Genomic DNA, 12672 nt, shown 5'->3' with positions numbered 1-12672 from the left:
GCTTTATTTTTTTTTTTGATTCTCTAAAACCCTTTTTTTCTTTGCCCTGTGCTTATTTTTTACTCTCTTTCTATTCTTTAAAAATCATCTCTCCTTAATAAACCTAACCAAAAATCTTTCTTTTCTTTAATAACTTGCCTCTATTCTTTCAAACTAACCCTTTAAAAACAAAAATCTTTATTTTTCTTTAAGTTCTCTGTTTCTATTCTTTAATAACATGCCAAGCTAGGCCTTTAAAATTCTCTCTCCTTACTAAACCTAACCAAACAATCTTTCTTCTGTTTAATAACCTTTCTTTCCTTTTGTCTTCTAAACCTAAACAAATCTTTCTTTTTTTTTAATCTTTAACGCCTCTCTTTCTATTCTTTCAACCTTTTTCTCTAAACGTGACCAAACACAAGCACCCTATTCAAACATAAAAAATAATAAAAAAGTTTTCTTTTTCAAAATGGCTGATGGCACCAAACCTCGACACCAACCGAAACGGCAATGGAGGGCGGGACATAAACCCAAAATGGGGCGTGGAAACCTGTCAAAAATACATGGTGATGAATGCTATCAAGGCATGTACTACCTGCCTATATGAGCAGATGTTCCAAGTTAAGAGTTCTCAGGTGGATCCTGCCCAGGATTCCCAGTATATACTTGCATAGTTCTAGAGGGTGAAATCCTTGTCAGGATTATAGAATAGGGGATGTTTTGTTCCCACCTTCATGTTTTCAGTCTCTCTGAAATCACAGAAGAGCAGAGGAGTGATGGTGTTCTCCTGTGACTCAGGAACTAAACTTAGGACCCCAGATATCCGGTAAGGAGTCTAATGCTATTGGGGTGCTTGGAGAAAACCCATCTAGAAAGCTGGTGGAACAAGCCAAGCATTTTCTTAACAGCTTTAGAGATGTTTTCATGACTGCACCTGGGAAGACTCATTTCAGTGAGTATTGCATCCAAATTAAGCCAGGTAGCAGGGTTCAGAAAGGAGTGTTCTGTGTCTTGGAAAGGATGTGGGAGATAGTAATGCAAGAACTAGATAATATGCTTGAATTTGTGTAGTAGAGGAATCACAAAGTGAATGGTGCAGACTAATTGTTTTGACACCAAAACCAGACCAGAGTGTTCAGTTTTTTCTCTGATTTCAGAATAAAAGCCAGTAATAGCTCTCTGTTTGATGCCTACCCAGTGCCAGCAGTTGAGGTAAAACTAGATAAATTACAACTTTTGATCTGACTAAGGGATGTTGGCAAATACCTCTATTGCAAGAGTCCAAAGTAAAAAAACAGTGTTGCCTTATGGACTGTACCTGTTCCATAACCTCTCTTCCTTTGGTCTACATGTTCCACGGGCCATGTTTCAGTGCCTAATGCACAAGCCGCTGCAACGTGGCCAGTACTATGTCATGGCTTAACTCTGTGATGTTGCTATATGTTTCACCACATCATCTCAACATCTTCAGAAGGTCACTAACCATGCCCCTGTTAAATAGCTGCATGCCATGAAGAATACCTCTGTCCAGATTACCCCGATATCTGGCTCTGTAGCCCAGTTCATTCACTGTGCACCACAGGTCTGGTGAAGTTCATGTGAATGAAGATTCTTTTTGTGTTCGGTTGGAGATATGGGCATTACGGCTTCTGCCAGGCATAGTCTGAGCCACTTTCTTAGGCCTTATCTACACTGGCAGAGTTACAGCACTGGCAATTGCAGTGCCGCTCAGAGAGCGCTGAAGGGAAACCACTGTTATGTGTTCACACTGTCAGCTGCCTGCGCAATAGTGTGTTCACATTTGCGGCACTTGCAGTGGTATTTGGATTGGTGCGCTCTGGGCAGCTATCCCACAGAGCATCTCTTCCTCTTCTGCCACTAAGAGTTGTGGGAAGGCAGAGGGGGTTGCAGAGCATCCTGGGTCCTATCCCCATGCCCCGTGATGCACTGCTTCGCATCCCAGCAATCCCTGTGCTTTCTGCATTTGGCAATCCGCATTTGGCGCCATCTTTCAACGGTTTATGAACTGCGTGCTCTGCCTTGTCGGTCTGCAGGAATGGATCCCGAACTGTTGACCAGTATGCTGCTCACTCTGACTGACACGTCACGAGTGGCAGTGGAGTTATTCCTTCAACTACAAAGGCAAGAGGAGTGTGACATTGATCTCACCACGCATAGTAGCTACGACACGAGATTGCTTATGGCATTCATGGAGGTGCTGACCACAGTGGAACACTGCTTTTGGGCTCGGGAAACAAGCACTGAGTGGTGGGATCACATCGTCATGCACGTCTGGGATGATGAGGAGGCTGCAGAACTTTTGGATGAGGAAAGCCACATTCATGGGACTGTGTGATGAGCTCACCCCAGCCCTGAGGCACAAGGACGCTAGAATGAGCGCTGCCCTTCTGTTGGAGAAGTGCGTGGTGATTGCACTGTGGAAGCTCACTACTCCAGATTGCTACTGATCGGTCGCTAACCAGTTCAGAGTAGGAAAGTCAACCATTGGACTCATTTTGACGGAAGTGTGCAGGGCCATTAATCGCATCCTGCTCCGAAAGACTGAGACTCTGGGAAACGTGCGTGACATTGTGGATGGCTTTGCACAAATGGGCTTCCCTAACTGCAGAGGGGTCATAGATGGCACGCATATTCCAATTCTGGCACCAGACCACCTAGCCACTGAGTACATTAATTGGAAGGGGCATTTCTCTATGGTTCTTCAGGTGCTTGTGGATCACCGTGGGCGTTTTACTAACATTAACACTGGCTGGTCTAGAAAGGTGCATGATGCACACATTTTTCGTAACACTGGCCTGTTCATGAAGCTGCAATCAGGGACTTTCTTCACGGACCAGAAGATCACCGTAGGGGAAGTTGAAATGCCCATTGTGATCCTGGGAGACCCCACCTACCCCTTAATGCCATGGCTTATGAAGCCATACACAGGACACCTTGACAGCAGCAAGGAGCGGTTCAACAACAGGCTGAGCAAGTGTAGAATGACTGTTGAGTGTGCTTTTGGTTGTTTAAAGGCCCGCTGGTGCTGCCTATATAGGAAGCTGGACCTGGCCAATGACAATATTCCTATGCTTCTAGCCGTGTGCTGTACGCTCCATAATATTTGTGAAGGGAAGGGTGAAAGCTTCACTCAGGGCTGGACCACTGAGGCTCAGCACCTGGAGGCTGAATTTGAACAGCCAGAGACCAGGGCTATTAGAGGGGCGCAGCATGGGGCTAGAAGGATCAGGGATGCCTTGAGGCAGCAATTGAAGCTGGAAGCCACTAATATTTGTTGCTATGCTTGTGAGTGCAGTGCTTGTAATGCTAGGAGGTAATTGTGGTTGGTGCAGACAATGTACTATGGAGGTTTAAGATAATTGTCTGTTGCTTTGCAGGGCTCTGTTTGCTTTCAATTAATACTACCTTCTCCCTGTGTGATGAGGCGTTCCTAACTCAGGTTTACACAGGTACTTAAGGGAGGGGTCATAAAAGCAGCTGTTTAAGGAACCAGAAAGGGTGCTGAGGGAGTTGGCTGATGTGATTGCAGAGTCATTGGCCATTATCTTTGAAAATTCATGACGATCGGGGGAGGTACCGGACGATTGGAAAAAGACAAATATAGAATTATAGAATATCAGGGTTGGAAGGGACCCTCAGGAGGTCATGTAGTCCAACCCCCTGCTCAAAGCAGGACCAATCCCCAATTTTTGCCCCAGATCCCTAAATGGCCCCCTCAAGGATTGAACTCACAACCCTGGGTTTAGCAGGCCAATGCTCAAACCACTGAGCTATCCCTCCACCCCAGTAGTACCCATATTTTAAAAAGGGAAGAAAGCGAACCTGGGTAACTACAGACCGGTCAGCCTCACTTCAGTCCCCAGCAAAATCATGGAGTAGGTCCTTAAGGAATCCATTTTGAAGCACTTGGAGGAGAGGAAGGTGATCAGGAACAGTCAACATGGATTCACCAAGGGCAAGTCATGCCTGCCCAACCTGATTGCCTTCTGTGATGAGATAACTGGCTCTGTGGATATGGGGAAAGTGACGGATGTGATATATCTTGACTTTAGCAAAGCTTTTGATACCTTCTCCCACAGTATTCTTGCCAGCAAGTTAAAGAAGTATGGATTGGATGAATGGACTATAAGGTGGTGTGACAGGGTCAGGCCAGATGGCTACAAGAGAGTGGTCGAAGGTAGATACATTAGTTCCAGGTTAAGCAGGTCCCTTTTCCCTGGATAAGATAACAGGGACTATTCTAGAACATTCAGGAACTTTCTAGAACTAATTAAGGCAGGTAGGCTAATTAGGACACCTGTAGCCAATTGGGAAGCTGCTAGAATTAATTAAGGCTAATCAGAACACCTGGTTTAAAAAGGCTGTCACTCCAGTTAGTGAGGTGTGCGTGCGAGGAGCTGGTAGCAAGAGACGCAAGAAGCTGAGAGTGAGAAGGCATACTACTGGAAGACTGAGAAGTACAAGCATTATCAGACATCAGGAGGAAGGTCCTGTGGTTAGAATAAAGAAGGTGTTGGGAGGAGACCATGGGGAAGTAGCCCAGGGAGTTGTAACTGTCACGCAGCTGTTACAGGGACCACTGTAGACAGCTGCAATCCACAGGGCCCTGGGCTGGAGCCCAGAGTAGAGGGCGGGCCTGGATTCCCCCCATCCCCTCAACTCCCTACTTGATACCGGAGGAGTTGACCTGGACTGTGGGTTCCACCAGAGGGGAAGTTCTCTGGTTTCTTCCCCGATCCACTAGGTGGATCAGCAGAGACTGCGGGGATTGTTCTTCTTCCTTTTCCCCATGCTGGCCAGTGATGAGGCTAACTGAGTGAACGGCAGATTTGAGCCACAAAAGTGGCCAAACTGAGGGATGCCGTGAGCCTCTGAGGTGAGCAAATCCACCAGTAAGCGCAGGACCCACCAAGGCAGAGGAGGAACTTTGTCACAGTGGATAGAAAGCTGGCTAGATTGTTGGGCTCAATAGGTAGTGATCACTGGCTCAATGTCTAGTTGGTAGCCGGTATCAAGTGGCACGCACCAGGGGTTGTTCCTGGAGCCGCTTTTGTTCAACATCTTTATTAATGATCTGGATGATGGAATGAATTGCATCCTCAGCAAGTTCGCAGATGACACTAAGCTGTGGGGAGAGGTAGATATGCTGGAGGGTAGGGATAGGGTCCAGAATGACCTAGATGAATTGGAAGATTGGGCCAAAAGAAATCTGATGAGGTTCAACAAGGACAAGTGCAGAATCCTGCATTTAGGAAGGAAGAATCCCATGCACCACTACAGGCTGGGGACCAACTGGCTAAGTGGCAGTTCTGCAGAAGGACTTGGGGATTACCGTGGACGAGAAGGTGGATATGAGTCAGCAGCATGCCCTTGTTGCCAAGAAGGCCAACGACATATTGGGCTGTATTAGTAGGAGCATTGCCAGCAGATCGAGGGAAGTGATTATTTCCCCTCTATTCGGCACTGGTGAGGACACACCTGGAGTATTGTATCCAGTTTTGGGCCCCACACTACAGAAGAGATGTGGACAGATTGGAGAGAGTCCAGCGGAGGGCAACAAAAATGATTAGGGGGCTGGAACACATGAGTTATGAGGAGAGGCTGATGGAACTGGGGTTATTTTGTCTGCAGAAGAGAAGAGTGAGGCGCGATTTGATAGCAGCCTTCAACTACCTGAAGGGGGGTTCCAAAGAGGATGGAGCTTGGCTGTTCTCAGTGGTACCAGGTTTCAGAGTAACAGCCGTGTTAGTCTGTATTCGTAAAAAGAAAAAAGAAAAGGAGTACTTGTGGCACCTTAGAGACTAACCAGTTTATTTGAGCATGAGCTTTCGTGAGCTACAGCTCACTTCATCGGATGCATAGCATATCGTGGAAACTGCAGAAGACATTATATACACACAGAGACCATGAAACAAAACTTCCTCCCACCCCACTGTCCTGCTGCTAACAGCTTATCTAAAGTGATCATCAAGGAAGGCCATTTCCAGCACAAATCCAGGTTTTCTCACCCTTTCCCCCCCCCCCACACAGACACACATACAAACTCACTCTCCTGCTGGTAATAGCCCATCCCTCTTTGAAACCTCTCTTTATAATGCGTATGATAATCAAGGTGGGTCATTTCCAGCACTAATCCAGGTTTTCTCACCCCCCCCACACACACACCCCCCCTCCAAAAACCACACACACAAACTCACTCTCCTGCTGGCAACAGCTCATCTTACAATGTGCACAGCAATAATCCAAGTTTAACCAGAACGTCTTGGGGGGGGGGGGTTGTAGGAAAAAAACAAGGGGAGATAGGCTACCTTGCATAATGACTTAGCCACTCCCAGTCTCTATTCAAGCCCAAATTAATAGTATCCAATTTGCAAATGAATTCCAATTCAGCAGTTTCTCGCTGGAGTCTGGATTTGAAGTTTTTTTGCTTTAAGATAGCGACCCTCATGTCTGTGATTGCGTGACCAGAGAGATTGAAGTGTTCTCCGACTGGTTTATGAATGTTATAATTCTTAACATCTGATTTGTGTCCATTATTCTTTTACGTAGAGACTGTCCAGTTTGACCAATGTACATGGCAGAGGGGCATTGCTGGCACATGATGGCATATATCACATTGGTGGATGTGCAGGTGAACGAGCCTCTGATAGTGTGGCTGATGTTGTTAGGCCCTGTGATGGTGTTCCCTGAATAGATATGTGGGCACAGTTGGCAACGGGCTTTGTTGCAAGGATAGGTTCCTGGGTTAGTGGTTCTGTTGTGTGGTATGTGGTTGTTGGTGAGTATTCGCTTCAGGTTGGGGGGCTGTCTGTAGGCAAGGACTGGCCTTTCTCCCAAGATTTGTGAGAGTGTTGGGTCATCCTTCAGGATAGGTTGTAGATCCTTAATAATGCGTTGGAGGGGTTTTAGTTGGGGGCTGAAGGTGACGGCTAGTGGCGTTCTGTTATTTTCTTTGTTAGGCCTGTCCTGTAGTAGGTGACTTCTGGGAACTCTTCTGGCTCTATCAATCTGTTTCTTCACTTCCGCAGGTGGGTATTGTAGTTGTAAGAATGCTTGATAGAGATCTTGTAGGTGTTTGTCTCTGTCTGAGGGGTTGGAGCAAATGCGGTTGTATCGCAGAGCTTGGCTGTAGACGATGACAGAACGAGGAGCAATGGTCTCAAGTTGCAGTGCGGGAGGTCTAGGTTGGCTATTAGGAAACACTATTTCACTAGGAGGGTGGTGAAGCACTGGAATGGGTTACCTAGGGAGGTGGTGGAATCTCCATCCTTAGCGGTTTTTAAGGTCTGGCTTGACAAAACCCTGGCTGGAATGATTTAGTTGGTGTTGGTCCTGCTTTGAGCAGGGAGTGGGACTAGATGACCTCCTGAGGTCTGTTCCAACCCTAATATTCTATGATTCTATGAAAGAAGAGCCTGTGTAGGAAGAAGGCTGTCATCTGTGAAACCAGGGTTGGGATTATTTTTGGTTATGTTTTGATGCTTTGATACTAAGTTCTCTCTCAGAACAGGAACATGACTGCCTGACCCTGGTTTTTTGTTTGGTTGGTTGGTTGGTTGGTTTTTGTTTTCTACTGAACTGCTTCACCAGCCTGCAGTGTTATTGTAAGCACTGTCCTTCCCGTGCAGTGGATGAGGCCAGGGCGCTGTAGAAAAAACAGTATGTTATCATGTAGGTTAAAACTATATCATAGTGCAATGCCCAAGGAAGCCAAATTAAGGTTACACAGGCAACCTTAATTCTGGCATTTCCTAACTTTGGAGTGCTTGACTTTGCAACCTGTCATCTACTTACAATAACTGCTTTAAAAAACTCCCCATCAAAAAGAAACCAGGAATGAGGAGTCCTATCAGAGAGTCTCCTGATCTAGCTATTAAACCATAGTGCATCAAAAGATAGTGAGGACAGGAAGTGTGTATGTTTTACTGGTTCTCTTCACTCCTCTGCTTCCATCATATTTTTAAAGAGATAGAAAAATACAAGGAAAGGGCGATCTGCTGGGACTGATCCTGCCGCATTTTCAGAAGGAAAGAAGAGAATCTTGACTGGATAGCCTGCAGGATTGGGTTTTCTGTAAGGTTTTCCTTGTGAGCATCAGAGTGTGTTTGTATCAGCAAAATGCTATACAAAGGTGTTTGCTGAGGGTTTTGTAGTACTTGGAGGTATGGCAGGATAGCAATATATACTGTATCAGAGTTAGCTTTTCTTTTGTTCCAGAAGTCCTAAATCATCCTGCCATCATGAAAGCTTTAAAATAAACATACTGAAGTATTTATAGAACAGGCACCCAATCACCATATTAAGGACTTCAGACATTTTTAATGCCACTTCATTTAAAAGAAATTATTGAATTTTCAGAATATTATAATCTAAGACTCCAATCCTGCCACTGGCTCCATGGGGATGGGCCCTTATGCTGAACAATTAAAGCCTGTTACAGGATTGAGGGTAAAGAAAAAGACTTTCACATATTTGGACAAATATTTGTATAAAGACACTACCATTTAGACCAGTAGATATGACATTTATTTGGTGCCACAAAAGAGAGAATTTAAAAAAACCCCAAAAACATAGTGCAGTGACACATTTGACCTCAGGTCTCCAATTGTTGTTAAAAAAAAAAAAACCAATGCCATAAGCCACAGGATCAATACAAAAAGAAAAGGAGTACTTGTGGCACCTTAGAGACTAACCAATTTATTTGAGCATGAGTTTTCGTGAGCTACAGCTCACTTCATCGGATGCTTTTGCTCAAATAAATTGGTCTGTCTCTAAGGTGCCACAAGTACTCCTTTTCTTTTTGCGAATACAGACTAACACGGCTGCTACTCTGAAACCTATATGTTTAAGAATCTTGCTGAGTTGGGTGGGGCCTAATAGGTTTACTATAGTTGTAGTTGAAGGAATAGCCCTGTCTGTTGTCAGCAAAGGTTCATGTTTACATGTGTAAGGTTTCCTCCAAAAAAGTAGGTAAAGATACAGAGGGATTTTCTCCTTCTGAGCCCTCTTTTAGACACAGTATATAGTGATTGGAGGCCCTTGATTTCTTTACCCTTTCCCACAGGTTGAAGGTGCTGGAACACCTGAACAATTGTTTTGAACAACAGTTTTAATTACGTACCACCATCTATCATAAATCGATCTTTTTCTTTTAGTAGATTGAAATGATTTTTTTCTCATAAGCTCCATGGAATCATCCTTAAAGATTAGATTCTCATAGCCTTCACTCAGATGTTCAAGGAAATAAAAGGGGATTAAGGCCATCCTGACTCCGTCATTTGCCCCTGCTCAGATTGTGACTCTCTGAGATACAATTCTTCCTCTGGTCTGCCCCAGGAGCAGAATCCTAGTTTACAATCTAGCCCTAACTGAAATAAGGCCAGATCCAAAACCCAGTTAAGTTAATGGAAAGACTCTCATCGACTTCAGTGACTTTGGATCAGGCCATTAGTGCGTATAGATGTTAAGGTAATGAGCACAATATAAAAACCTAGCTAGATCTCTGGGTTTGTAGTGTTATATTGCATATACCCATGGGCCTGAAACAAGCATATTAACCAAAAAACCTTCAACCAATAACCCAAGCAGAAAACCCAGAGACTCCATAAAATCCACTAGGGACTTAGCTGTTGCTTTTGATTTTACGTGGAAGGTACTCAGATACTACAGTGAAACTCAGAGGCTTGTCTACACTAAAGCATTAGGTCGACATAAGGCAGCTTATGTCGACCTAATTATGTCAGTGTACACACTACATCCTTGCTCAAACCCATGTAAGTGCCCTACTACACCAACATAATAACTCCACCTCCACGAGAGGCATAGGGCTTATGTCAGTGTAGTTACAGCAACACAGTGTCATTGTATACACTGTGGGTTACTTAGGTTGGCTGTCTTGTCAATTTCACAGCTCCATGCTAGAACCTGAAATTGACAAGAAAGCTGGGTGGATGGAGGGCTCCAGCTAGAGCCAGGCTGGGCCCACAGGGCTCCATGCCAGGCTGGGCTTCCCCCTGAGGTCCTGGCTTCCCCGCTTCCAGCAGGGCTTCTGCCCTGGGGCTCCTGGCTCCCTACACAGGAGCACAGCAGCCACCTAGCAGGGAGTGGGTAGCTGAGAGCTGGAGGGGTTGCCCCCAAGCTACCAATGGGGACCTGGAAGCCCGGCTGGGAGCTGGGAGCCTGGAATCTGGGCAAGAGCCCGTCTGGGAATGGGGATCCTCAGGGCAGCTCTTGGGCAGAGAGCGAGGAACCCCAGGGCAATCTGGCTCCGGGGGGAGCTATGTGTGGAGATGAGAGCCCAGGCTCTCAGCCCCCCTACACAGCCCCTCTTAAATTGGTAGAGTTGCTCCTGGTGAGGACACGTGCCACCAACGGAAAAAGGGCAGAGTGGACATGAACCACCGCAGTAATTACTGTGGTGGCTGTATGTTGACCTAGCATAGGTTGACTTAAGTTTTTAGTGTAGACATGCCCTAAGATAGATAAGTGTGATGCTGTGCATATTGTTGGATTCTGAATGGCCTGTAGGATTTCCACAGGGAAAATTTGAGCATCAAGTATTGTGATTCTTCTTCATTCAGCTTTGCCAACTGGATTTTATTGAAAAAGGTCTTGATATTCTTTTGTGTGTCTGTAAATCTTATCATAAAAGCCTCTAAAACCATAGAATTGTCCTTTTCTATATGAAATGTTAACTTTACTTTGCAGGATTCAAGTTTATGAGGAAGAGTTTTACTTGACTCATTGCTATGCCATGGAACTTGTACATTCCTTCTTGAGGAAATTCATGATTTTCACTAACAGTGCTTTCGCATCAGCAATGGGGCATCACAGAAATAATGCTGGTCTTTTATTCTAACTGTTGTAGCCTCGTCTGCAGAAGGATATCAGGGTGACCTGCAAGCTTGCATTCCTGATGGCATTTGCACCTCCCAAAAACATGGATGGCCCCAAACTGCAAACCAAGATGAGCACATGGACACCTCTGAACCATCAGCTTATGAATGACAAGGTAAGTCCCATATAGCTGAGTCAGATATAAGCCAAATCCTGCTTCCCTTACTCATGTGAGGAGACTTTAATGCAAGTCAGTCAAGAATGATTTAGTCCCATAGTTAGAATCCATCCTATTATTTAAAGGTAGATTTTTCTACTGCGGATGAGCCAAATCGTCAAGTCATTTATCCAATGGAAGTCACTGGGGGTTTTGCCTGAGTAAGGAATCAGTAATAACTGTTTAAAGACTTGAGGATTTAGCCCAGTAATATTAATTTATGCTGTATTGTGCATAAACTTTCAAAATAGAATTCCCTGTGTCTTTTCTTCTGTTTTCTTGCCGCTTGGATTACTTTAAAACTACAAATGTCTTTGAATTGTTTAAGGTGCTGGACTCATATCCTTAGGGACTGAAGTCTTCAGTTGAGCCACAGAACAAGTACAGCACAGACAGGGGCAGTGCAGGCTTCACCAAATGGCCAATGTGCTTCATTTCGGACCAAAGAAGTTTGTTGTGCATGGCCGCTCTGCTGAGATTGCCGCCAAGGGTGCCATATATGTTAGAAGTCTTAGGGAGGTGCTCAGTTTACTAATAAAAAGAATTTTTTTCCAAATTTCAAACCCTGCAGGCTATATCTGGGGTAAGTGCAGCTGGGCTTTCACACACATCATCACCAGTAATATTCTTTCATCAGAATTTAGTTAAGAATTCCCTTGAGAGCGTTCCAGAATCTAATCTGCTTTCTCATACCTGTGCTGGTTCTGCAGGGCTGACAGGAGGAAAAATAGAAAAAATATATTTCTGACCACTAAAACCAACGGATATTACTCTCAGTACACACAGGGAGCAGTTCTGTCAAGAGATAAAGTGCCATTTTTATATAGTCATTTTTCTGATCATGTCTGCACTTTTAAAAGGGATCAGAGTGAGAAGAGAAAGGGACTTCAAGTCCTGAGGGGCAGAGTAGAAGAAGTCCTGAATGATAGAATCATAGAAATGTGGGGCCGGAAGGAACCTCGAGAGGTAAAGTAGAAAGAGACTGGAGAAGAGAAAAGAGATGCTTAGGAGGGTGACTTGTAGTAAAGAAGGCAGTGAGGGTCAGGAGTGGGAGGAGATCACAGTAAAGTTAAAGCAGAGTCATGCAAAGCCTTGAAAGAGAGTACAAGAAGCTCAAACCTGATGTGGAAGAGGAGGAGAAGCCAGGGAACAATAATACTGATTTCTAGTAATTTGTTTCCAAATGCCTGGAGTAAGCAGAGCTTCTTGGCAGATTTGGCTCAGCTGTATTGCTAAGAGTACTGAAAGCAAACACGGTATCTTTCTTTGATCAGAGGCCATTAACATTGCTTTCATTGAAATAACTCCCCAGTTTCACTTAAATTTTCCAAACCAAAACTTAGATCTTTGACTATATATCATTTTCTTGAGGCAAATGTTTTCAAAGTTGAGCCAATAAAAGGCTTACTAGAGGGCCTCTTATTTTGCCAAGTGCCTCATATTTGCCAAGTGCAAATAAAACAAAACAAACAATAACTGGAAACATGCAAAGAAAAGAAATGTCATTTTTCCACCCCTCCTGAGAGTCATTGTTAGGGTTGACAATTGGACTGTACCAAATGTCAGCACTGATATTGTCTTTCTGTGCTGGAGTCTTTCTTGCTGGCTGCTAAAACAAC

General features: G+C 44.6%; 1 protein-coding gene across 3 annotated transcripts in view; it reads left to right on the top strand.

Moving 5' to 3' along the window:
• FBXO16 (F-box protein 16) overlaps positions 1-12672 on the top strand; it is a 58196-nt gene that overhangs the window by 6641 nt on the left and 38883 nt on the right. For all 3 annotated transcript variants that reach the window (XM_074947399.1, XM_074947398.1, XM_074947400.1), the window contains exon 2: positions 10868-11011. In XM_074947399.1, coding sequence (XP_074803500.1) covers positions 10916-11011 — 96 coding nt within the window. In that variant the 5' untranslated portion in view covers positions 10868-10915. The remainder of the gene's footprint in view (positions 1-10867; positions 11012-12672) is intronic.

This window comes from Natator depressus, chromosome 3 (genome assembly GCF_965152275.1).
Source record: "Natator depressus isolate rNatDep1 chromosome 3, rNatDep2.hap1, whole genome shotgun sequence".
Classification (NCBI taxonomy): domain Eukaryota; kingdom Metazoa; phylum Chordata; order Testudines; family Cheloniidae; genus Natator; species Natator depressus.
This window is presented reverse-complemented; position numbering and strand designations above follow the sequence as displayed.